The 25,323-nt window shown below is 40.2% G+C and overlaps 1 protein-coding gene across 1 annotated transcript in view; it reads left to right on the plus strand.

Moving 5' to 3' along the window:
• The window catches only part of FREM1 (FRAS1 related extracellular matrix 1), a 122,216-nt gene that overhangs the window by 20,436 nt on the left and 76,457 nt on the right, over window positions 1-25,323 (plus strand). Inside the window, exons 7-14 of the mRNA XM_040962821.1 lie at window positions 2,168-2,299; window positions 5,847-6,191; window positions 8,519-8,661; window positions 15,985-16,181; window positions 17,347-17,437; window positions 18,914-19,081; window positions 23,010-23,218; window positions 24,450-24,543. Of these exons, the coding sequence (XP_040818755.1) occupies window positions 2,168-2,299; window positions 5,847-6,191; window positions 8,519-8,661; window positions 15,985-16,181; window positions 17,347-17,437; window positions 18,914-19,081; window positions 23,010-23,218; window positions 24,450-24,543 (1,379 nt within the window). The remainder of the gene's footprint in view (window positions 1-2,167; window positions 2,300-5,846; window positions 6,192-8,518; window positions 8,662-15,984; window positions 16,182-17,346; window positions 17,438-18,913; window positions 19,082-23,009; window positions 23,219-24,449; window positions 24,544-25,323) is intronic.

Genomic DNA, 25,323 nt, shown 5'->3' on the forward strand with positions numbered 1-25,323 from the left:
GATCTGATTTTGAGTACTTTGGATGTCAGAATCCTTTTATAGTGAGAATTTGGAGCCTATATTAAATAGAACTTAAAGCATTAATTTTTCTACCATGAAGATATAATGCCTGCGAATACCTTGCAACTTCCTCTGTTGTAGGATCTGACCTGCATTGTTGTATACATTTATTATTTCAAAACTCTTCCTATCCATCATAGAGATTTTAAAAAATATGTGCTTGATCTTCCTTGATTCTCTCCTTTTAATGTTCTTTCTCTTCTCTCTCTCTCCTCTTCATTTCTATATTTTACATCTTAGCCCAGCTTCTCTAGAAACAGACCCCAAGGTAATCCATTTGCTCCAACCCAACACTGAGAATAGGACTGGAGGGACAAGCAGATGACAAGGTGACATCTTAGCTTTACAGTAACATAAAGCAGCTTGATACACAGGACCTGGAGTCCCTGTGTCTGGGAAGAGTTAAAGGTGTGGTTGGGAAAAGCCGAACAATTTGTCTGTTCCTTTCCACTTACTATCTATCTTAAAATGATTGGTTTGCCTCTCTGGAAGTTAACTTTCCTCTGCCCAGATTGTGCTAACTGACCCCTCTTAGCAGCCTTTGCACAAACTCAGGGTCTTACAATGCAAGACCTGACCACTCATCTAAGGGGGATCATGCCACCAGAGTCAACTGAGGTCACCCAGCTGCCTCAGAAGAAGAGGTGCCAGTGGCAGGAGGGTGGTACTTGTGGCAAGCTTCATGGGGCTGCTCCGATTGGAACACGGACAAATGGTCAAGCCCAGAGAGGCAGGTTGAGCTGGTAGGGCCCCTGCTGGACTTGACTTTAGGTTTAAGAGCTTGATTCTTTAAATTAGGAGCTCTTTTGGCACCTAGCTCCTCTGAGTGATAGGAATGGATAATCTGCTCCAGCTTTTAAAGCATTTAGTTCAGAGTATGATTTCTTTTCTGACAAGGAAGCAAATTTCTTCCCATAAATTTTCTTTAGTATGCTCAATACTAAGGAGAAGGTTTTATTTTAATTCCATTATGCAAGTCCTTTCCCAAGTGGCAGGTAGTAACTAACACCATCAGACAGGCTCCTGGAGCAGAGGCTGTGTTAGTTGTATACTTAAGTAGTTGACATTCCCTATCCTCTGGGCTATGTGTGGTCTCACGGTGTGTGCGTGACTTTTTTCCCATTTAAAATATCTGTCTGTAGCCTTTAAAAAATTCTTTGTGGATGTGTATGCACTAGAGATGACTGAAAGCATAATATCTTCTTCTTTCATGCCTGTCAGACTTCTAAAGGGTTTATACTAAGGAACCAAGTGTCTGCTTGGACTTAATCCAAACACTGGAAATAAACTAATCTTATCATAAGTGTTAAATGTTTTATTTGATTATTAACGTTTTATTTATTTGAAAGAGACAAAGAGAGGTAATATATCCATTGCTTCACTTTCTAATACCTGTAACAGCTAGGGTTGGTCCATGGACCAGTTCAAAGCTAGGAGTTCAGGCTCCATCCAGGTCTCCCACTTGGATGGTAGGGATCCAAGCACTCAAACCATCATCTGTTTCCTCTCAAGGTGCATATTAGCAGGAAGGATGAATCGGGACTGGAGCTGAGGTGTGAGCCACATCACTCTGATAACAGATGTGGGCATCCCACTTAACTTCATAACCACTGTGCCCAATGCTACCACAATTTTTTTTAAATATATGTTTAAAATACAAGCTATATCCAAATTTCTTGGAAAAACGTTTTTTCGCGTATTTAATCTGCGTGTGTGAGTAAGTGAGAGATTTCCCATCTACTGGTTCATTCTGCAAATGCCTGCAATGTCTGAGCCTAGGGCAGGCTGAAACTAGAAGACTGGAATTCTGTCTGGATCTCCTATGTGGGAAGCAGGGTCCAAGTACTTGAGCTGTTACCTACTACCTGCTAGTGAACATATTAGCAGGAAGCTGAAATTGGTTAGAGTAGGGACTAAAACCCAGTCCTCAAATATGGGGTACTGATGTCCTGAGTTCTGGCTTCACTGCTATGCCAAACATTTGCCCCTTGAAAAGCTTTTGAAGAGAAAACTTTCAGATTTCAGTCATTCACTCATCTTTTCTATAAGTAGACATATTGGCATATAGGTAAAAAGCTCTAAAACTCTTCTCTGCTTTCCCTTTCAGGACTGAATCTGCTGGAGGGTCAGTCTCGAGCCATCACTTGGGAACAGTTTCAGATTGTTGACAATGATGACATTAATGCTGTCTGCTTAGTCACTGTCGATGGTCTGCAGCATGGACGGCTTACATTAAGAGGTGAATGATCAACCTTTGTAACCTAAGAACCCAGAAAGTAGTATTACTTTAAAGATGCATGTATGTATTTGAAAGGCAGGATGACAGAGACAGAAGGAGAATGAGATCTCCTATCCACAGGTTTGCAAACGGCCAATACAGTCGGAGCTGGACAGGGCCAAAGCTGGGAGCCAGAAACTCCATCCCACTCTCCTGCTTAGGTGACAGGAGCTATCATCTATTGCTTCCTAGCAGGAAGGCAGGCGGGGAGCAGAGGCAACGTGAGAAGCACCATGAGAGGTAGACCGATGAGCTATGCACATGCCAGTCCCCCAAAGTATCTTGTTGAAAACACACTGTATTTACCAGTATATACATGACTTCTTTTGATCTCATTTGTAAATTTGAGTCCCATATCCGAAGAATTGGAAGTCTTGAAGGCATTCATTTTTGTGTTGGGAGCTTCACTCAATGTGATTGGCTCATTAAATCCCCATTCTACTTTTTGGATGCCATTTAGGGCTCTTCCTAATGTTCCTTTCCCAGTTAGAGGATGAAATAGCTCCCTCTTATTTCTCTGTTTCAAACAAACTTAAAAGCAAAAACTTTTGTTTTTTATCCTTTTGTAAGAAGGATATTATGTTATTAGAGATAGTTACCATCATTTAAAAGAAAAACATTCATAATTACAAAGGTGATAGTTAACAAGGTAAATGGCCCTCATAATAATATTCATACTTTATGATGAACTACTCTGTTTTTTATAAGGAGCTTAGAGGATTTAATTCAAACCTTTTGGTTTGCAAATCAAAAAGGGACTTTCCACATATGATATTTTGTGATGAGAGAATTCTGGAATCAAGCAGGAAATGATAAATTCTGCCTAATCCAAGGACTGTGGGGTGTTCACTTGAACCTGAGTTTATTGGTTAGAGCAGGTGTTCAGCTTCTTGTAGGAGATATCCAACCTAAGATAGCAGCTTAACAGTTAGTGCTGCTTTCTCCACATCTTCAAAGCTCAAAGAGAAAGGGCAAAGAAAGCTTGCTCTCACCAAGCTTTTCTGTGTGAGTATCCTCCACAAATTGCCAGGCATACTCTCTTGTTGCCATAGATTCTGGGAACCTAACTGTTTTTAAATGATCTGATTGCCTTGCTAAGTAAAACTAAGAGTAGGCTTTTGGGCAAGTCACTGGTAGAGTTTATTACTCTTGGATTTTTTTAAAAAAGATTTTGTTTTTAAGGCAGATTTTATGTAGAGAGAAGAGATAGAGGCCTTCCATCTGCTGGTTCACTCCCTAAATGCTGCAATGGCTAGAGCTGAGCTGATCTGAAGCAGGGAACCAGGAGCTTCTTCTAGGTCTCCCCTGTGGGTGCAGGGTCCGAAGGCTTTGGGACATCCTCCACTGCCCTCCCAGGCCATAAAGCAGGGCGCTGGATCAGAAATGGTGCAGACAGGACATGAACAAATGTCTGAATGGGATGCTAGTGCTACAAAGCAGAGGTTAAGCTTGCTGCATCACCATGCTGGCCCCACTAGTATTTAATCATTTGTTCTTCTGAGGTTTTTCACTCAGTTGTAGGTTGTGAGAACTATGAGGGGACTACCTGCTTTGAAGAACTTTGAGGCTTTGTGATTCTGCATAAAATGAAGCAGTGTTGAATAAAACTGTGAAAGTGCAATGACGTAGAGGCGGCAGGGAGCTCATCATGCTGTGCTCTTTTGGGCTCAGGGGAGGTAGGAAAAGCCACATCCGTGAAACATGTACTTTGAATCAAATACTGTGCAAGCCATTCAGTGTAATTTATCTGTTTCCTGCCAGCTTTATGAAGTGAGTTGCTATTATCAATATCATTTTTAAAATGAGAAAATTGAAACTTAGATAAGTTGATTCACCTAATGTTATAAACCTAAACAACAGCAAATTGGTATTTGAGCCCAGTCTGTTTGATAGAACTCTAGTGCTTATATATTAATCCAATGATTCTCAAATTTTCCTATGCATTAGACTGACCCAGAGTACCTGATCAACAATTGATACTGTATTCTATCTTCAGAATTTCTGATATAGTGGGTCTAGAGTATACCTGAGAACCTGGTCTTCTAACAGTTTCCCAGATGGTGTCACTGCTACTTCAAAACCCACCCTTTGGTACAAAAGTTTGGCCTTGAGGGTCAGGATCCTGCATTCCCATTTGGAGTGCCTGTGCTCAAGTCCCATCATGGTTCCTGGTTCAAGTTTCCTATAATATACACTCGAGGAGACAGCAGCTGATGGCTTAAATGTGCTACTGCCAAGCACAGTGGAGACCTGCATTAAATTCCCAGTTCCAGGCTTCAGCCTTGCCCAGTCCCAGATGCTTTAGATATTTGGGGAGTGAACCAGCAGACTCTCAGCTCTTTCTTTCCCTGTCTCCCAGCCTTTCTCTCTTGCCCTTCTCTCTGCCTAACAAGTAAGCTAAATCAATCAATCAATCATTTGTTGAAAAAGGAAATTGGGACAAGTGCTTGCTGCAGTAGTTAAGACCTAACTTGGGAGATCCTTATAGCCAATGAGAGTGCCTCAATTTATGTCTGGCTGTGGCTACATTTCCAAATCTGGTTTCCTGCTAATGAGCACTGAGGGAGTAACAGGTGATAGTTCAAGTACTTAAGGTGGTTCTTACCCGTGTGGGAGAGCTGGATTGAATTATAGAATGCTGGTTTTGGCTGGGTGCAGCCTTTAACCAGGTATTTGGGGGAGTAAGTAAGCACATGGAAGGGTCTCTGTATCTCTCTCTCTCTCTCTCTCTCTGCTTGTGCCACCTCTCTCTTTTTCTTTCAAATAAATTTTAAAACTTTTAAAAAGAAGTTACTGCTTTAATAACTGCTTCCATATAACACTAAGATATGTGTGAGATTCATTGTGAGGATTGGCTTAAACTAGCTTGGAAGCTGAGAAGTCCCATGCTTTTGGAGAACCAGGAAGCCCAAGAAGTAGTTCTGTCAGAGAGCTGAGGCTATAACTCTCCATCTGAAGCCAAAGGCGAAGACTTAGGAGCAGAAAATGCTGGTGTGAGATCTTGAATTCAGAGGCCCAGGAATCTCCTAAGTTTCAGTGAAGATGAACATCCCACCTGATGGAGAGAGAATTTGCCTATCCCTGACAGTTTTATTCTGTTCTGTTCCACACTGGTGAGGATGGGGTTTTTTTTTTTCAGTGTACTGAGTCTAGAAATGCCCTCCTCACGGAACCATTCAGAAATAATGCTTTCCCGGTAGCCTATATGTCCCTGAAGCCAGTTGTGTTGACACATAGAGGCAACCGTCAGTGTGGTGTTTATTTTCTTTTAGAGCCAAATCTCAAGTGAATTAAATGGCCTACTAGGTCCTCACTGCTAATAAAAGTCTGTAGTCAAAGCCAAACAGGTGATATCCCAGGGCCTGATGAGCTATCTACTGTTATTCTGTAGGGAAGGTGTAGGATATTTGAATTTGCTGGGAACATCTTCTGTGTTAATGGCTACCCTATAATTGCTCCATCAGTGTGCCCACATTCAATTCTACTCCCTCTCTGCTCTCTTCCTCAGGGGGAAAAGCGTTTCTCTTTACTGTGGCTGACCTGCAGGCTGGAGTTGTTCGCTATCATCATGATGACAGTGACTCCACCAAAGACTTCGTGGTCTTTAGGATATTCGATGGCTCTCACAGCATCCGTCACAAGTTTCCCATCAACATCTTACCCAAAGATGATAGTCCACCATTCCTCATAACCAATGTGGTGATTGAACTGGAAGAGGGGCAGGCCATCCTGCTCCAGGGTTCCCTACTGAGAGCTTCAGATATGGACTCCAGTGATGACTACATCTTCTTTAACATCACAACACCCCCCAAGGCTGGTGAGATCATGAAGAAGCCAGGACCAGGACTGATAGGTAAGCTCTGGCCAGAAGAGATTCATTCAAGACGAAACTGACTCTTTTTTTTAATTTTTAAGATTTATTTTTATTATTTATTTATTTTTTATATTTTTATTTAGAATTTTTGAATTATGTGATACAATTTCATATAGACTGGGATTCCCCCCAAAACTCCCATCCCCCACACAGATCATCCCCATTTTGCTGCAATGGTATAGTCCTTTGTAAGGAATCATAATTCCATCAGTCTCTTATTTACGTGTACTCTGACATTGCTGGTTCAGACCGTGTCAGACAGTCCAGTATGCCATTATCTACACATTTCCAACAGTTTCATTGAGAATTCATCTTTTGTCTAGAAGCCAGGATGCATGTTGCATTATACCTCCACATATGGATATGGTAGACCACAGTATTCCATCACTATACATTTCCATAAATGAGAAGCCATGAAACAAAGTCAACAACTGGTATGAGTTAGAACAACAGCCACAACAACAAATTATAGCACCATGGAAAAACATGCCACTGAGTAATCAACACATGGGTGACAAAAAGGAAACACATAAGTCTCTTGGGAAAAATGATAGCACCATGTAACCTGTGAGCCAGTGATGAGAGAGAAAAGAAAGTATTTGGAATAAATAAAGCTGAAATAAAAAACATCAAATCACATGGGATGCAGCCCCCCCCCCCACCAAAATACCCAGTATGGATCGGATTATTGACATGATGCTTTCCATGCTGATTTCCTTATATAAGAGAGAACATATGAACAGACATTTTTCCAAAGAACAGATTCAAATGGCTAACAGACATATGAAAAGATGCTCAGGTTCCCTACACATCAGAGAGATACAAATGAAAGCCACGTTGAGGTACCACCTAACTTCAGTGAGACTGGCTGGCCTACATTCAGAACTCGACTAACAAAACCTGCTGGTATGGCTGTGGGAAGAAAGGTACTCGCCTTCACTGCTGATGGGAGTGTAGGCTAGTACAACCACTGCAGAAATCAGTATCGAGAATGCTTGGAGAATTGCAAATAAATCTGCCATATGATCCAGCTATCCTGCTCCTAGGAATATACTCAATAGAAATGAAATCTGCATGTGAGAAGGGGATCTGTAATCCTATATTTACAGCAGCACAATTTACAATAGCAAAGACATGGAAACAATTTAGATGTGTGTCCAAAGAAGAGTGCTTAAAGAAACTGTGGTGCATCTACTCCATGGAATAGTATTCAGCTATTAAGAAGAATGAAATTATACTAGTTACAACCAGGTGGTCCCAACTAGAAACCATTATGCTCAGTGAAATGAGTCAATCACAAAAGAACAAATACCGAATGCTCTCTCTTATATTAAGAAACTGACTATTTCGTAGAGCAATTTCTATGTACTCCTGTGGCTTTGTTGAAGTAACATCAGCATGTGTTCTAAGGTGGACATCACCTTTACGGAGTAAGATGCTATTATTATTGCCATTTCATAGATGGGAAGCCTGAGATTCAGAGAAATTAAGCTGCTCTATCTAAAATTGTGCTTCTAGGAATTTGTAGAGTTGAACCTCAAGGTAACCGTTACACCAAGAGAAGTCACATGGATTGACCAAGGTGATGGAACAAATCTGAAGATAGATATTGACCTATTTGAAAGAATTATAATGTGATCTCATGCATAGTAATCATTGACATTTTGTTCTAATCATCTCATAAGTGCTTCTTTTAAAAGATTTAGGTATTTATGTGAAAGTCAGAGTTATAGAAAGAGAGGGAGAGATTGACAGGTCCATGCTCCCAGATGGCCTGAATGTCTAGGGCTGCACCAAGCCCAAAGTAGGAGCTTTACTTGGATCTCTCATATGTGAGGGTCCAAAAACATCTGGGCCATATTCTGCTGCTTTTCTCAGGACACTTGCAGGGAGATGGATTGGAAGTGGAGCAGCTGGGACAAGAACCAATGTCCATGTGAGATGTTGGCATCACATTGATAGTTTAACCCACTGCACCATAACATCAGCCCCTCCTTACTGCTTCTTCAAGTAGGTGGATTGGGAATCTGAGAAAAATAGGAATCAAGTGACTAGTTAATGTTCTGTTGTTGAAGTAATTCTTCTTGAAAAAGATTTTCTCTAATGCTAATTTTTCTGTATGTAAAGACCAGTATAGCAATTTTACTTTTTCTGGCTTATTGTATAAACTTTGATAGAAAATTTGATTTTAAAACACATTTAAATGTAATGTCCTTGGCACATACAACATAGTAGGCAGAGAAGCTTTTGCACCAAATACGTGGTAAGGTTGTATTCAAATATGTTCTGTTTTATGAACCTAATAGGCTATCCTGTCCCTGGCTTCCTTCAGAGGGATCTCTTCAATGGGATTATTTACTATCGTCACTTTGGTGAAGAAATCTTTGAAGATTATTTTGAGTTTGTCCTGTCGGACAGTCATGAACCTCCAAATCTCTCTGTGCCACAGGTAAAAGATAATTTCTGAACATTTGCAACATCTTGTGTAAGATATCAGTTCTTGGAGCTGGTCACAAATTATAAGTCAATGGACATCCAGGTTCAAGGGTTGGGAAGTAATTGATTAAGCAAAATTAAAGAAATTTATTTACAATGTAACTACTCAAACATTTTTCCTAAAGAGTTCTATATCTATTTAATGTTCTTAAGTTAGGGGCCTAGTGTGACAACCTAGTGGCTAAATCCTTACCTTGCAGACACTAGGATCTGATATGGGTACCAGCTCGTGTTCCAACTGTTCCACTTCCTATCCAGCTCTCTGCTTGTGGCCTGGATGGCCACAAACTTTGGAACTGTACCCACGTGTGAGACCCAGAGGAAGTTTCTGGCTTCACGTTAGCTTAGCTCTAGCCATTGCCGCTACTTAGGGAGTGAATCAGCAGATGGAAGATTGTTCTCTCTGTATCTCCTTCTCTTGGTGTATCTGCCTTTTCAATAAAGATAAATCTTTAAGATTATTTAACAATGGGACTCTTTTTTTCCCTCTCTTTAGAAGTCCTTTTTTTGTCTTTTTAAAGAATTATTATTTGAAAGGCATAGTTACAGAGAGAGAAATGGAGAGACTGAGAGAGCAAGGTCTTCTATCCTCTGGCTCACCCCCCAAATAGCTACAATGTCCAGAGTTGGGCCAATCTGAAGTCAGGAGTCAGGAGCATCTTCCTGGTCTTCCACGTTGATGTAGGGACCAAAGCACTGGGCCAACCTCTGCTGCTTTCCCAGATCTTTTAGCAGGGAACTTGTTGGAAGCGGAGCAGCTGGGACTCAAACCAGTGCCCACGTGAGATGCTGGTCCCACAGGTGGCAGCTTTACCTACTATGACACAGTGCTGACCCTGCAATAGAACAACTTATCCTTTTTGTTTATTTGGTTTGAAAGAGGGAGATAGAGATAGAGAAAGAGAGAGAGAAAAATGGGGAAAGAGATAAAGAGAAAGGCAGACAAACAGAGAGCATTGTCCCATATGCTGTTTTATTTCCTTATGCCTGCAACAGCCTGAGCCAGGCTGAAGCTGGGAGCCTAGGATTCAGTCTGTCCCCCATGTGGATGGAAGGAATCCAAGTATTTGAACCATCTCCTGCTCCTTTCCAAGGCACAGATTAGCAGGAAGTTGGAGTTGAGAGCAGAGTTGAGATTCTAGTCCAGAAAGTCTGATGTGGGCTATGGGTTCCTGGTTCCCAACTTGGATCTGGCCCAGCTTGCTCTCAAGCAAGCATCTGTGTTAAATCTTTTGTAGGGGACATTCAAACATTCTCACATTCTTCCACCAGATGTCCCACAGCCTCTTAGTAAGGGTACCAAGCTTCCAGCACAGGACACTTTGTAACGCATGTGATTAAACCATATCCAAATCATAGCAGGGATAGGGTCATATTAGAAGCTGGAAAGTGAAAAGTAAAGATAGAGGACAAGGATGTGGAAAAAGTGAGGAAGGAAGGTGTCATAGAAGCCTGCGTATGAAATGGAAGTGAATGAGATGTGGTCAAATGGGAGAACAGGCAGCTGTATTTTCCACAATTCAGTTGAAAAAGTCATGTCTCCGAAACTGAAATGGAAAGTAGTTTCTGAGAGTGGGAAATGGCACTAGATAGCCAGAAGGAAGATGTGAACAAGGAGCTGTTAGGCATCGAGCTCAGGGCAGAGGAGAAAGTTCAGGAACTCAGGGTTACAAGGAAGTCAGATCTCCCATGATGGAGAATTCTGTGAGCCAGAGGCTCAGAGTCAAGGTCAGACTGATTTGTCATGTTGTATTCTGATTCTTTCTATATCTGTGGGTGCCTGTGACCATAGGTAGACTGGAGGGACTTAACAGAGAGCAAGAGACCAACAACTGATTTGAGCCCTAGTTTTCCTAGGAATGAATGTCTAATAATATCTTTGTTACAACCAAATTTCAGTACAATGAAAATGCTTTATTTCTCCGTGGAGTTTTGTGAAAATAGGATTTTTCTCACCCATAGATCCACACACACAATAATTGTTTAAACACGCATAAATATGTAAAGACACATCAACTTAGGCTATCATAAAACGTGTTGAAAAATGTGCCCACCAAGAATTACTACAGGGGTATTAAAAAGCTTGTGTGTACATTCTTTTTTACACAAAGAACACATTGGAGAATAAATTAGCATGGAAAATGGTCTCTTTGAAGGCACAGTAACTATTGTCTTCTTATTAAATTCAGTTTTTCAATTAAGTAGAGCCTCACTGATCGATACCATGGTGCGGAGATCCCATGGAGAATTTCTGAACTTTGTAGATTAGCAAAATACCGTTAACTGGGAAAAAAAATCATGACACAGGCTCCAGGAGACTAGAGCAATGACTATCATTGTGTTCCTTTACTTTGATAACTGGCTTCAGTTTTTAATTATTGAAATGCTTCATAGTGGATAGTAAACATGCTGTAAGCTTTTGTGAGAGTAATGAAAGGATAGAGACAGGGAATTAACGTCCTGAGAACCTACTAAGTTGCTCATTGTGCCACTAGCTTGTTTGATCATGACAATCCTTCATTATAATAGTCATCGTTATTATTCCTAATGTGCAGAGAAGAAAACCTGAGTGCCTAAGGGGTTAAATGTTTTGCTCTGGGGAGCACAGCTTGTAGGTGATGAGCTGATGGGATGTCATCTTATTCTACATAATAGCAAAAGCTTGATCACATTATAGTTCCTGCTCTGTATGCCAATTTAAAATGGAGTTATCTTCACTTTTGAATCAGATACTGCAAATCCTGTTGCTTTTGGCAAAATTGTCACTGTCGATCTGTGTTTTGGTGCTGTTACTAAATAAATCAGGGTAAGAATACAATCATATATCAGATTATGCAAAGACCTCTGATACCAAACGAAGTGCCATGTCCAGGAAAAGAAGATAATAGATGTCCTGGCTATTGGTCTGAAACCAATTCCAAAATATTCTAAGGAAATAAATGTGATGACAAAAAACTGTTTAATTAATTCTCCTTAGCGTCTAGCATGATTCAAAACTGTAAGTGCAGTTTTAAGACTTCTTAACATTGCAAGCAAGGTAGCCTAGTGGCTAAAGTCCTTGCCTTGCATGCACTGTGATCCCATATGGGTGCCAGTTCTAATACCGGTGGCCCCATTTCCCATTCAGTTTCCTGCTGTGGCCTTGGAAAGTGATCAAGGACAGTCTAAAATTCTGGGTCCTTGCACCCATGTGGGAGAACTAGAAGAAGCTCCTGGCCCCTGGCTTCAGATCAGCTCAGCTCTGACCATTGCAGCCGCTTGGGTAGTGAACAAGCAGACGGAAATATTCCTTTCTGTACCTCCTCCTCTCTGTATGTTTGACTGTCAAATAAAAATAAATAAATCCTAAAAAATTGCAAACCAGGCATGTTGAGCTATTCAATAAGCAAACATGGATGAATTGCTTCCTTTCTACAAGATACTGTGCCACATGTCATGGAGATACAGAGTTTTAAATGTATTATTTATTAAGTACCTGGTATGTGTCAGACATTTTACCTACATAGTGAAATATTTTAAGTTATTTTATTTATAGGGAGTGAACAATTTTACCTGTTTCATAAAATATAGATTTAGAAACAGTGATACTACCACCTTACCTTCCTTCTGGTCCATCTTCCTTTCCCACCCCTCTCCTTTCTTATCTAGGTATTTATTTAGTTTTTACAATGGTTTACTTTCAGTTCACTTTGCAGTCACAGGGTTAACATTCCATTAGATAAAGAATGCAATAACTAGAGAGTAGAAAAAATCTCCACAGTTTCTCCAGAGTATAGACAAAGGTTCTCAACAAAAGCAAACCTCAAAATGTCAGTCTTACTCATACAGACCACATTTTTTTTGACTCCATGTATTAGTTACCAAAAGTCAGAGAAAACGTGATATTTTAATTTCACTAAGCGTAACAGTTTCCAATTGCTTCCATTTTGTTGCAGAGACAAGATTTTACTTTTTATGACTGAGTAGTATTCCACATTTTCTTTACTGAATCAACCATCTTGAACATCTGGGTTTATTCCATATTTTAGCTATTGTGAATTGAGAAGCAATGAACACAGATGTCCAGCTAATATGCTGGTTTCATCTTGTTTGGGTAAACTTCTAGGAGTTGGAGTGACTAGGTCATATGGTAGATGTATTTTCAGATCTCCAAGGAAACTCCAGAGCATGCTCCACAATGGTTGTAATAGTTTATACTCCCATCAGCAGTGGAAGGGAGTTCCTCTTGCCCCACATCTTCCTCACTGTTTATTGTTTTTTGGTTTTCAAATGATGGCCATTCTAACTGGGTTGAAGTGAAACCTCATGGTGATTTTTACTTGCTTTTTCCTGGTGAAAATTTATTTGCAGGTGATTCTGAGCATTTTCTCATGTGTCTGTTGGTCATCTGCATTTCAGCCTTTGAAAAGTACCTATTTGTGTCCTTTGCTCCTTTCCCTGTTGCTTAACTGGACTATTTGTTTTGCTGTTGTATATTTTCTTGAGTTCCTTATAGATCCTGGATATTAGTCCTCTAACAGTTGCATAGTTTACAAATGCTTTCTCCTATTCTGTTGGTCGCCTAGTCACTTTGTTCATGATTTTCTTTACAGTATAGAGGCTTCTTTTTTAATTCTTATTTTTGATTTAATAAAAGTATTATATTTCACATTTTTCCATAACATAGATTTAGAAACATAGTTTCTGCCTTCCTCATGCTCTCCTCTGTTGCTACTGTTCCCCCTAATTATTTTTCCCCAAAATTATTACAATAGTATATTTATTTAATTCATAGTAACTAACAATGTTCTGATATTTAAAGGTATCATGACATAGATAATAGAGGAGAAAAAAGAAAAAATAACATTACACATAATAAAATTAAACTAAAATGAATATGGAAATCCTAGTACTATTCATGAGTATAGACTCTTGTTGTATATAGTAGTTAATTCCTAGTAGGCTACTATTACTCATAGAGATTATGTCTATTGTGCTGTGTCTGTTAGTTGTCACAGACTGGTGAGAACAATATATTTCTTTTTGATACTGGTGTATTGCATTGACCATAATAGTTTCCAGCTAGGTCTATTTTGTTGCAAATGATAGACTTTGTTTTTTCTTACACAGTATAGCAGTAAAGAAACTTCTAATCTTGATGTAATCCGATTTGTTTATTTTTGGTTTAATTTTCTGTTTCTAGGATCTTTTCTCAGAAGTGTTTTCCTGCACCTGTTTCTAACAAGGTTTCCCTGATGTTTTCCTATAGCAATCTGATGGTACAAGACCATAGATGTTGATCGTTGATTCACTTTCAGTTGATTTTTGCATAGGCTGTAAGGTAGAGGTCTTATTTCATACTTCTGCACATGTAGATCCAATTTTCCCAGCACCATTTGTTGAAGAGACTGTCCTTTCTCTCTAGATTGATTTGTTTGCTTGTCAAAAATTAATTGGTTGTAGATTTGTGGGTTAATTTCTGGACTTCTATTCTGTTCCATTGATCGTCGTGTCTATTTTTGTGCCAGTACCAGGCTGTTTTGATGATAATTGCCTGGCAGTATGCTGTGAAATATGGAATTGTGATGCTTCCAGCTTTGTTTTTATTGTTTAAGATGGCTTCAGCTATTTTGGGTTTCTTGTGTTTCCATTTAAATTTTTAGCATCATTTTTTTCCTAGATATGAGAGAACGTTGTAGGTATTTAGACTGGGATTGTAATGAGGTTGTTAGTGTCATGTTAAAATTAAAATGACAAAGTTGACACAGGGTAGGCATTTGGCCTGGCACCTAAGATACAGATGGAGGAGCCATGTCGTAGTTTAGGGAGTTAAAGCCATCACCTGCGACAGGTATCTCATATGGGTCCCAGTTCATATCCTTGGTGTTTCTCTTTCCATCCAATTCTTTTTTTAATGGCCTGGCAAAACTTCAGAAGTTGGTCCAAGTGTTTGGGCCCTGCCATGCCCGTGGGAGACCTGCATGAAGTTTTTGTCATTGGCCTGGTCCAGTGCTAGCTAAAGTAGCTATCTTGGGAGTAAACCAGCATTTAAAAGATGTCTCCCTATCTGCTTCCCTTTCTCCCTCTCTCTTTTCCCCTCCATCTTTACTTCTCTCTTTCCATCCCACTCCATCCCACTTTCTCTCTCTGTAACTCTGACTTTAAAATTGAGTAAGGCTCTATATTAACCTTAATCCCCAATACAACAATATTGGGTATAGGGCTTTTAGGAAATTGTCAGGCTAGGAGTGTTGTCCTTCAGGAACAAATGAGTGCCTTATAAAAGGGTGTGAGTGGTCAGTTTACCCTTTGACCTTCTCTAGTGTGAGGACATAGCATCTGTACCCTCCCCTAGATGCAGCAACAAGTCACCATCTTGGGAGCAGAGAGAAACTCTCATACCACTTGTTGGGAACTTGACCTTGGGCTTCCAGCCTTCAGAACTATTAGGAATGGTTTTATTTCATTTGTTTAGAGGTTACCTAATCTCAGTTATTTTGCTATACCAGCATGAATGGACAAAGACATCTGTCAATATTAGTCTCTGCTAGACTGAAAATTCCATGACAGCAGGACTATGGCAGTGTAAAAATCACATGGAATTTGACAGGACATAGAGTACTGAGCATACTGTTTACATACCAGCAGCTGTTTGGCTTTAAATAAATTACTCAACTTTTTGGTGGCAAATTTCTTTTTTTAAGGCTCATTTTTTTTAAATACAAAATTTAGTTGTTGGAATATCAGAAAGGGATACAAATATAGATAATGAGAGAGCATTTTCTCTTCTGGTTGACTCCCCAAATGCCTGCAATGGTTGGGGAGCTGAAACTGGCAGGATCCGGAGCACTTGTTCCACTGTGTCTGCTTTCCAGGCTCTGCATTAGTATAAAAGGAGGACTTGGGAGTAAATTCGAGGCACTCTGATAATCGTGTAGGAGTGCCCTTCTAGCATTTTTTTTTAAAAAATGACTGACTATAGGGAAGTATTAAGGAAAGCATAGTTTGTTGATGGCAAGGGGATTTTAAAAAAATCAAACATATTTAGTGTTCTACGTAGCCATTCTGTGGCATTCACAACTGGTAAACTATAATTGTGTTAACTAAGTTCTTTAAATGGAATAGTAAATGAGTAAGAAGTATTCCAGTTCTGGCTTCATAGTTCCTGAATCATTTTAACAAAAATATATTATGATAGTTTTAGAACATTACATTATCTGTGTCTAGGAGACTAGGGCCTTTGTTTGTGGCACTTTCTTGCTATGTCACATTAATGGCATCGATATTCTCATTCCAGGTGGTGACAATCCACATCACTCCAGTGGACGACCAGCTTCCAGAAGAGGTTCCTGGTGTGTCCCGGCATTTGATTGTCAAGGAGACAGAGGTTGCCTATGTAACTAAGAAGCATCTACACTTCATAGATCCAGAATCTCATGATGGGGAGTTATTCTACACAGTTACCGTGCCTCCGTTTTACTCCTTAAGCCACAGGTATCTTTGGAAAGTTGCCCTTGGGGCTCTCAGTTCTAGGATTAGAGAATAAAAACTGTTATCATGTAATTCTATGTCAGCTACTTTGTTGGTCAAATATAAACTTATGTTCAGTTCAACATTAACTAGTATCTTAAACCTCCCTTCAAAATATGGGTTAACTAATAAGTGCCTGCAACCTATGGGGTATCTTCAGCACAGTGAGGCTTCAAGTTTTAATCTCCCTTTCCTAAAAATAGTACTTATTTTGTTTTTAGTAAATTTTATTTGAGCTCTTTGTAACACTATTGTTAGATGACTTTATGAAGTTATCATAATCTATGATCACAGTCAAGAAAAGTGGACGGTCTTAGTCATGTGTAGGATAATTCAACATTCTTGGAATGAAAATAACAGTTTCCTTTATGTGAGGCTAACTCAAAAGGTTTTGCATATACTTTTTCTTTTTAAAGATTTATTTATTTATTGGAAAGTCAGATATACAGAGAGGAGGAGAGACAGAGAGGAAGATCTTCCGTCCGAAGATTTACTCCCCAAGTGAGTACAACGGCCGATGTTATGCCAATCCGAAGCCAGGATCCAGGAACTTCCTCCAGGTCTCCCACATGGGTGCAGAGTCCGAAAGCTTTGGGCTGTCCTTGACTGCCCCCCCAGGCCATAAGCAGGGAGCTGGATGGGAAGTGGAGCTGGCGGGATTAGAACCGGTGCCCATATGGGATCCTGGTGCATTCAAGGCGAGGACTTTAGCCGCTAGGCCACACCGCTGGGCCTGGTTATGCATATACTTTTTGTAGTCTTGATAGTGACATTAGTGATACTGGTCATGCTGTTGCCTAAACAAATTAGTTTTTGTTCAAATTGTTGAAGAATGGTGACTTATTTCATGGATTTTGTGTTAGTGTCTAATGCATGTTTTAACACAGTGGCTATAAGGCACTGGGCAATTCAGTCTTCTGAAAAAGTTATCTTTTGGAAATCGTTTTTCAGATCTTCAATTTTTTTTCTTTAAAGAGGTTAGAACATACTTCCTGCCCAACGTAACACAAGACTGTTAAGATGAAACATGTGATTTCTTTCCACAGAGAGTTCTATGTTTTTGATATGGGGTATTTGACTCTTTTGACATAGAGCATTAGCTAATGCATTGCCCTGTACTTTTTCATAGATATTTAGATGCTGGGAAATTATTCATGGTGGACAGCATACCAAAACTAACCAAAAATCCAAGTGCCCTTGGACTGAAGTCATTCACTCAGGTATGAAGATACACAAAAATGTTGATATACCTGGAGCTGTAAGTGTGTCCTCCGAGAAGACTGGTGCTGCAACTGAGAACAGTGGCCTTTGATGTCTGCCATAAGTGATTAATGTCTTTATTCTCTCTGTTTGGCATTTCTATGAAGCATATGACATCTATTTTTAAATGCTTGATTAAATTAGATAGGATAACAAAATCTTGTTAGAATTCAATATAGCCTTTTTCATGGTTTTCCCAGTGATGAGACTCTTATTTGGGGATCAGGTGCATATGTTTTTATTCAGCCAAATTTAGTTCCCTCAATAGCCTTCTGCGTTAGTTTTCTAGAGTTGCCATAACAAAGTATCACAACCTGATTGCTTAAAATAACAGATGTGTTGTCTCCCGAAAGAGGAAGTTGAAGTTCTGAATTCAAGGTGCTGGTAGGGTCTTGTGTCTTCTGAAATCCTGTCCTGGAATTCTTTGTTGATCTAGCTTCTTATGGCTGGCCAGCAATCTTTGACAGGTCTTCACTGTAGATATCTCACTCCCATCTCTGCCTTTGTCATTACTTGACAGCTTCTCCCTACATGTCTCTGTCCCCCTGTTATGAGGACTGGCTATATTGGAAATGGCTGTGTGGTCGCATGTTTAACTAATTACATCAGTAATGACCCTATGTCTAAATAAAGTCATATTCTGAAGTGCTGAAGTTTAGACCTTTGGCATATCTTTTGTGGGAACACAGTTCAATTCGTAACATTTATTACCTTCAAAAATTCTGCCCCAATCCTCTGTCTACTTATGGGGACTCCATTATGAAGTCCCCAAGGGAGGCCACAATAATGATGATGAGAGCTTAACAGACAGCTGTATAGTTCGGTCTGATTATGTCTAATTTCACTGCAGTTACAGATTTTAGTTGAGCATGTCAATCCCATATAATAAAGTACTATTATTTTTTCTTTTAAGATTATTTAGTTAAATGAAAAGCATTGTGCCAGAGTCAGGGAGGTCCTCCAAATCCTGGTTCACTTTCAAAATAGCTGAAATACCCAGGTTAAGTCCAGGACAAAGCCATGAGCAAAGAACTCCACACAGGTCTTCCCTGTGAGTGCCAGAGGCCCATGCACTTGGGCCATCAACTGCTACCTTCTTGGGGCGTGTATTAGCAAGAAGCTGTATTGAAAGTGGAGCAGTTGGTGCTTGATCCAGGATTTCAATATGAGATGCCTGAATTGGCTGTAGCACAATGTCAGTCTGCCTTTACAGAGTTGGCAGCTTTATACACTTGACACGTTTACTTAATGTCTTTGTCTTTTTCATTTCTGATGTGCATAACTTATGATTTATGAAATATGCATGTGGGGAAGGAAGGTGAGGAAGGTGATGCTTGTGATGTATGATGTCAGCATGATTTCCTTGCCCATAGGTCCCTGAAGGTGTCTGAGTTTGTTGATCTGTACCCACAAACCCATCTCAATTTACTTTGCAGCATGCTGTGAACCATCTGAAAGTGGCCTACATGCCTCCTCTGCAGGATATAGGCCCTCATGTAAGACACGTCCAGTTCACATTTTCCGTCAGTAACCAACATGGCAGCACTCTGCATGGGATCTGCTTTAACATTACTGTTCTCCCGGTGGACAATCAAGTTCCTGAGGTATGCACCATGTTTGCTGTGAGGAAAAGATAGGAAGGATCATTTTTAAAAATGTTTCCAGCTGTACTCTAGCAGGGAAAGCAAGCAGAGAGGGGTTCTTTATCTCCCATGGGATTATTCACCCACAAGGTGAGATTTTTCTGGTTGCTGAGTTTGACATTATTTTCAATGTTTTATCAGAATGTCATTCATTTGCTTTTCCTTCTGCTGAGTTTCACGTGTTGATGAGGGGAAGGGGATTAAGTCCTGGGTCTCTTAGCAACCAGAAGGGCTTATTTGCTCTCACCACAGGGTAACTGTGCCACTTTGCAATCTAAAGAAGCTCTTTAATTTTCTGAAATGAATTCAGATGGAACCTCTCATCCTACCCTGTCCACTGCCCAATATTTATGTCAGTTTTAAAGGACCTGCATCTTTCATTACAAGCAAACTACAAAGGCAAAGCCACCTGCATCTTCTCTGTGAGCCTGGCATTCATACAGAGGCTGCTCTGCTGCTTCTTGTTCTCCTTCACGTCTGAGGCCATTACTGGGCTCATTTTACCCACCCCCCCTTAAAAACAGAAAGACAGAGGAACATTTCCTGTTTATTACAAATGAGAGAGGAACAGAGCCTATGTAGGTCTCACCCCTAAGAAAGAAGTGGGGATTGGTGTTGTTGTATAGAGGGCTAAGCTGCACTCCATGTGTGATACTGGCATTCACTGTGAGTGCCAGTTCAAGTTGCAGCCAGGAACCCTGAGCAGTCCTCAGAAACATAAAAACAGTAAACTTCCTTCAGGACTCAGGAGAGGAGCTTTCTCTGGTCCTTACTTAGTTCCAGTTTTGGCTCCCCACCCTCTCTTGCAATGACCATTAGGGTCACTCTGGAGCCCCCAAAATTAGATCAGATAGACAGAGAGCAATAAAGAAAGCTTACTTATACCTTACTAGGTAGGAAACAAACATCAGTTACTCCTCACTAAGGTACTGAAGATTTCTCTGCACATCCCTCCTAAAATTGTTCTGCTCCCCAATCATTAACATACGGCTATTTAGAATTTTAAGCCTGTTTGGACTATCCTAAAATCCTCCAAGTTCAGTAAAAATCATGCTTGAATACTATAAACTCCTAAATATAAAAATGAAAATAGACATGATACAGCTGAATAGTACCCTATAACCATTTTAAGGTTTATAGCAGCTGGTTGTCTATATACTAAAATTGAGATGTCAGGGAAATAGTAACAGGATATGGTTAAGAACTTGCATTTTCTAACATATTGGTCACTGAATACCATGTTAATTAACCTCATGATGTTGTTAATTTCCATGTTTCTTCCTGTTGTTGAAGTTGTGTAGTGGCATCTCATTGGAGGGGATGGTATTCTTCCAGCTCTACTCTCAGACCAAGGATGGCCTCCCAATGAAACTGCTGAGTTTATCTGGACAATAGGATGCTGGACTGTCCATATGGTCCGTGCCTGCAATGAAAGAATCATGACTGGTTCTGAACTGTAATACTGTAACAATATGGAGGAATTCAATATGGGAAGGGGGTTGGGGGAAATCCCAGAGCCTATGAAACTGTCATAAAATGAAATATAAATAAATAAATAAATAAATAAATAAATAAATAAATAAATATTCATTCTCCTCTCTAAAGAGCCGTAGGACAGATTTTTGGCTAAGTGCTTGCAATATTGATGTCTGTGGGGCTGGCACTATGAGGCAGTGAGCAGAGCCCTGCTACCTATGATTCTGCTGGTCCTAGTGGTCCTGGTTCTCATCTTGGTGGCTCCACTTCAGATCTGTCTCCCTATTGATACACCTGGGAAAGCAGCAGGAAGGGGCCCATGTGCTTAAGCCTCTGCACCTACATGGGAGACCAGAAGAGGCTTCTGGCCACTGGCTTTGACCTGGCACAGTCATTTGGGGAGTGAATCAGTAGATAGAAGATCCCTCTGTCTTTTTTTTTTCTCTAATTCTGCCTTTTAAAATAAATTAACTAACTCTTTAAAAAGGATATATTGGTGTCTTATATCAGAATATCAGGATTCCATGCATGGCCCTGGCTCCTGATTCTAACTTCCTGCTAAAGCAGACCCTGGAAAACAATGCTGATGGCTCAAGTGATTGAGCTCTTGCCACTCACATGAAAGACTTAGATTGGGTTTCCAGCTTTGGCTTCTGGCTGGGTCCAGGCCTCTCATTTGTGGGTATTTGTTGAGTCATTCACAGATGGGAACACTTTCTCTCTGGGTCTTGAATAAATAAATATATTTTAAAAAGAAGAAGAAGATGAAAGAAAGAAAAGAGAGAGATTTGGACCTGGCACAATGGCTCAATGACTAAATCCTTGCTTGCATGTGCTGGGATGCCATATGGGTGCCCGTTCATGTCCTGGCTACTCCACTTCCTATCTAGTTCCCTGCTTGTTGCTTAGGAAAGCAGTAGAGGATGGCCTTGGGTCACTGCTTCCATATGGGAGACCAGGCTTCTGGCTCCTAGCTTCAGATTGGCTCAGCTCTAGCCATTGTAGCCACCTGGAGGAGTGAACCAGCATATAGAAAGCCTTTCTCTCTGTTCCTCCTCCCTCTCCAATAAAAAGAAATAAACCTTAAAAAAAACTATATGCCTTTAAAAAAGAACAAGAGATCCATCCATCCTTCCTTCCTTCCTTCCTTCCTTCCTTCCTTCCTTCCTTCCTTCCTTCCTTCCTTCCTTCCTTCCTTCCTTCCTTTTGTGAAAATGTAGGTTTAGCAAAATTAGAAGAAGAACCAGTGAGGGTAGGGTGGCTGCAGAAAGCAAAGCCTACTGTGTCTGTTTTCTTTGAGTAAGGTAATTGATTAAGGAATGGAAGGAAGCTGTCTGAGCTGAGGACGCCTAATTTACATTGACTTTGGCTTCCAGGAAGCCTTGACTGTACTGCACCCTAGCGGGCAGGAGCTGTATTGAGGAATTCTGTGCCTCCTAGCTCTATTCCTTTTCCTCTGGTGGTTTGGTCTTGTTTCTACTTTACCGAATTTTTTTTTTCCCCTTAGGGAATATTCTTCTTCCAGGGCATGACAGCTGCTTTGAGCAGGGCAGTCAGTTCCCAAGAGAATATTGATCTTTACTACAAGGGCAGGGACTCAGCCCAAACCATCAGCACCTAGAGTGGGGTATCTGTACTCTCACGTCTATGTAGGATTACCAATTTGGAAAATTGATGAACAAGATTAGCAGAGATGACTATAGGGTTGCAGTGGCTTGGGACACCACTTGTAATGCCTGCATGCTATAGCACAAGTGCTGGCTTGAGCCTTGGTTTCTCCATTTCTAATCCCACTTCCTGCTAGTATGCCTGAGAAACAGAAGGTGATGGCCCAAAGACTTGGGCCCTATCACCTATGTGGAAAGCCTGCAGTAGAATTTTGGGTCTTGACCTTGGCCTAGTGCATCCCCAGCTATTGTGACCATCCCAGGAGTGAACCTGCTGATAGAAGATTAATTCATATTAATCTCTGACACTCTTTAAAGTAGCTGTAAAAAATATACCTTGAGAAAAAACAAAGGTAGCAGGTTTTGTTACTGTAATCTTAGAGTCTTGGCTATACTAGTGGAAAGGCACATGATGGTGAAATTTATTATTTCCTTAATTTAGAACTACAGTCACCAGCTTGCTGAATCTGCTGTATAGGCTCTGAGATTAAGAAGATGGAGATAGTTGCAGGTTTATAGATCTGCCTTGCTTCTTTGTGTACATCAATGCTTACAATTGGAGACATTAGGTTCACAAAATATATTTTCACCCAAAAACATCCAACCATGAATGTGTCCCCTTGCACCATTCCTAAGAAATTAGTTGACTCATGAATAGCGTACTAGCAGTTTTATGGTAATTCAATGAGTTCCATCTTTAGGGGTGCCTCATGAAATGAGTCTTTGAATGTTTCTCTTCTTTGTAGGTATTCACCAACCTGCTGAGAGTGACTGAAGGAGGTCAGCGCATCATCAGCACAGAGCACATCCTGGTCTCGGACATGGACACCGTGCTGGACAGTGTCCACTTCTCCCTGCAGAGACTTCCTCCACATGGAGCAGTGCAGCTCGATGGCTTTCCTCTAACTCCAGGGGACACTTTTTCGTGGGGAGACCTCTGTTCCTTGAGAATTAGGTTAGAACATTCCATGGTCTTTTTCTTTGCATACTTTGGTTCCCCGCCTGGACCCTTTTTGAGGTAGAATTAGGATAAAAAAGTTTGGCTGATTCCTTCAGAGCAACCCAATTGTGTCATTTAACACTTAGAAGAATCAATGGGAAATTGAAAGTGACCTAATATTCGTTTCCCTTTCTTTCCCTCTGGCTTGCTGTACCAGTGGGGAAAGCTTGATGGACATTTGAATAACAAAAACTAATTACCATGAATATTTTTATTGCCCATGCATATATCATAAAAGGTAACAGTCGTACTAGACTAATAGTGACTAAAATAATCAGTGAGGCCAATCTACATAATTGAACTTGGCTCTAACAAAAACCCACTTCATAATCCTGAAAATTCTGGAATGGAACTGTGTTAATTAAGGTCTTGAGTATAACGTTTTATTCTTTTCTATGCCAGTAAGGTTTGCAGTTGTGCAAATTGGATATACTATGTGAGTAGGGCATGAATTATTACTTGGGTCTACAAAAAAGATGTAGAATAATCCCTGCTTTATGGTCCTATGTTCTGCACACCTTAATGTCTTTTATCTCCTCCAACTACTGTTGTTGAAGAGACTTTCCTACAAAATCTATTAAAACACTTCTGTGGGTAACATTGCAAACTATCAAAAGCAATGGTCAGGTAGACAGATAAACTGACTTATTTCTCAGTTATAAATTCAAACTTCAGAGACCAGTGTTGTAACAGCTATAAGACACTTCTTACAGTGCTGGCATCCCATGTTGGAGTACAGGTATGAGCCCCACCTGCTTTGTTTTCAATCCTGTTTTCTGCTAATGTACCTAGGAAGGCAGCAAATAATGACTGTAAAGGGAGACCTGGATGGAATTTCTGCCTCCTGGCCTTGACCTGGCCTAACCCTGGTTCTTGAAGCCGTTTTGGGAGTGAAACAGTACATACAATCTCTCTTTTCCTTTATTTTCTGTCTCTCCTTCTCTCTCTGACCCCCTTTCAAAATAAACAAACATACATCTAAATCTTTCTAAATTCAATTTACAAATACAAATTTGGCTGTTTTCACAGTCTTGTAGGAGGCCGAATACTTAATTCTGCATTTCCTTCTAAAGTATTTTTTTTTTATTTCGTGAACACATGGCCACAGCCTTGTGAGTGTTCCTGTGTCCTGCATCTCTGCTTACCGTCACAACATTAAGATTAGTGATGGATATTATCCCCATAGGTATCAACATGATGGATCTGAGGTGCTTCGGGATGACATACTCTTGGAGGTCACAGATGGCACAAATTCAGTAGAATTTGTTCTATACATTGAGGTGGGTAAAGTTTCCTCCTGGATCAAAGAAATAAAACCTCTGCTTTGGAAACCTCTCAGTATCTCTAGTAAAGCTTGAAACACAGGGCTCCAAAGCTAAGAGATGCATGCTGACACCTTTGTGTATCTCAGGCTTTGGAGACCACAGTTATGTTGGTGAGATGGGGATACTGTTTTCTGTTCCCAATGTATTTAAAGATAGAAGTAGGTTGGCCTCAAATCTAGATAATTTGTAAAATAACCAGATATATGTACAAATTATTTCTATTTTGTACTATGACACTTAGAAATTCTTATGTAGCAACTCAGTATGTTAGGCTAGCATCCCTGGGGTTTTTCTGTTTATGAGAGAAGCCACGCATGCCTGTGTATGGTGCTTCTTTGTGAATTTCTGTGCCGTGTAGCTTTGGCATGATGTCTATTTCCTCTCCTTTAAACAAATGGTGAAGAATAAGCCCATGTAGATTCAGTGTATGCCCAATGGCCTTATGGGAGCTCCTTAAGTTTTCTGTTGAGTACCTGCCATGTCCCTGAGCACGGCTTATACTTTGCATGTTTGTGCCACCATTAGCAGAGAGAGATCTTCTGAAGGACTTACATATTTTCTGCACAGCCACTATGTACAAAGAATTGACACCAAATTTTGTGTTAGGATTCCATCAGATATTTGTGACATGAGATAATTACTGATGGTAATAACATTTTTGTAAGACATCTTACAGTTATTAATTACCAGAGAGTATTCCCACAATTTTTTGTTTTCAGAAGCAGATAAGAAAGA

This window comes from Ochotona curzoniae, unplaced genomic scaffold (genome assembly GCF_017591425.1).
Source record: "Ochotona curzoniae isolate NIBS_2020 unplaced genomic scaffold, NIBS_Ocur_1.0 scaffold_3208, whole genome shotgun sequence".
Classification (NCBI taxonomy): domain Eukaryota; kingdom Metazoa; phylum Chordata; class Mammalia; order Lagomorpha; family Ochotonidae; genus Ochotona; species Ochotona curzoniae.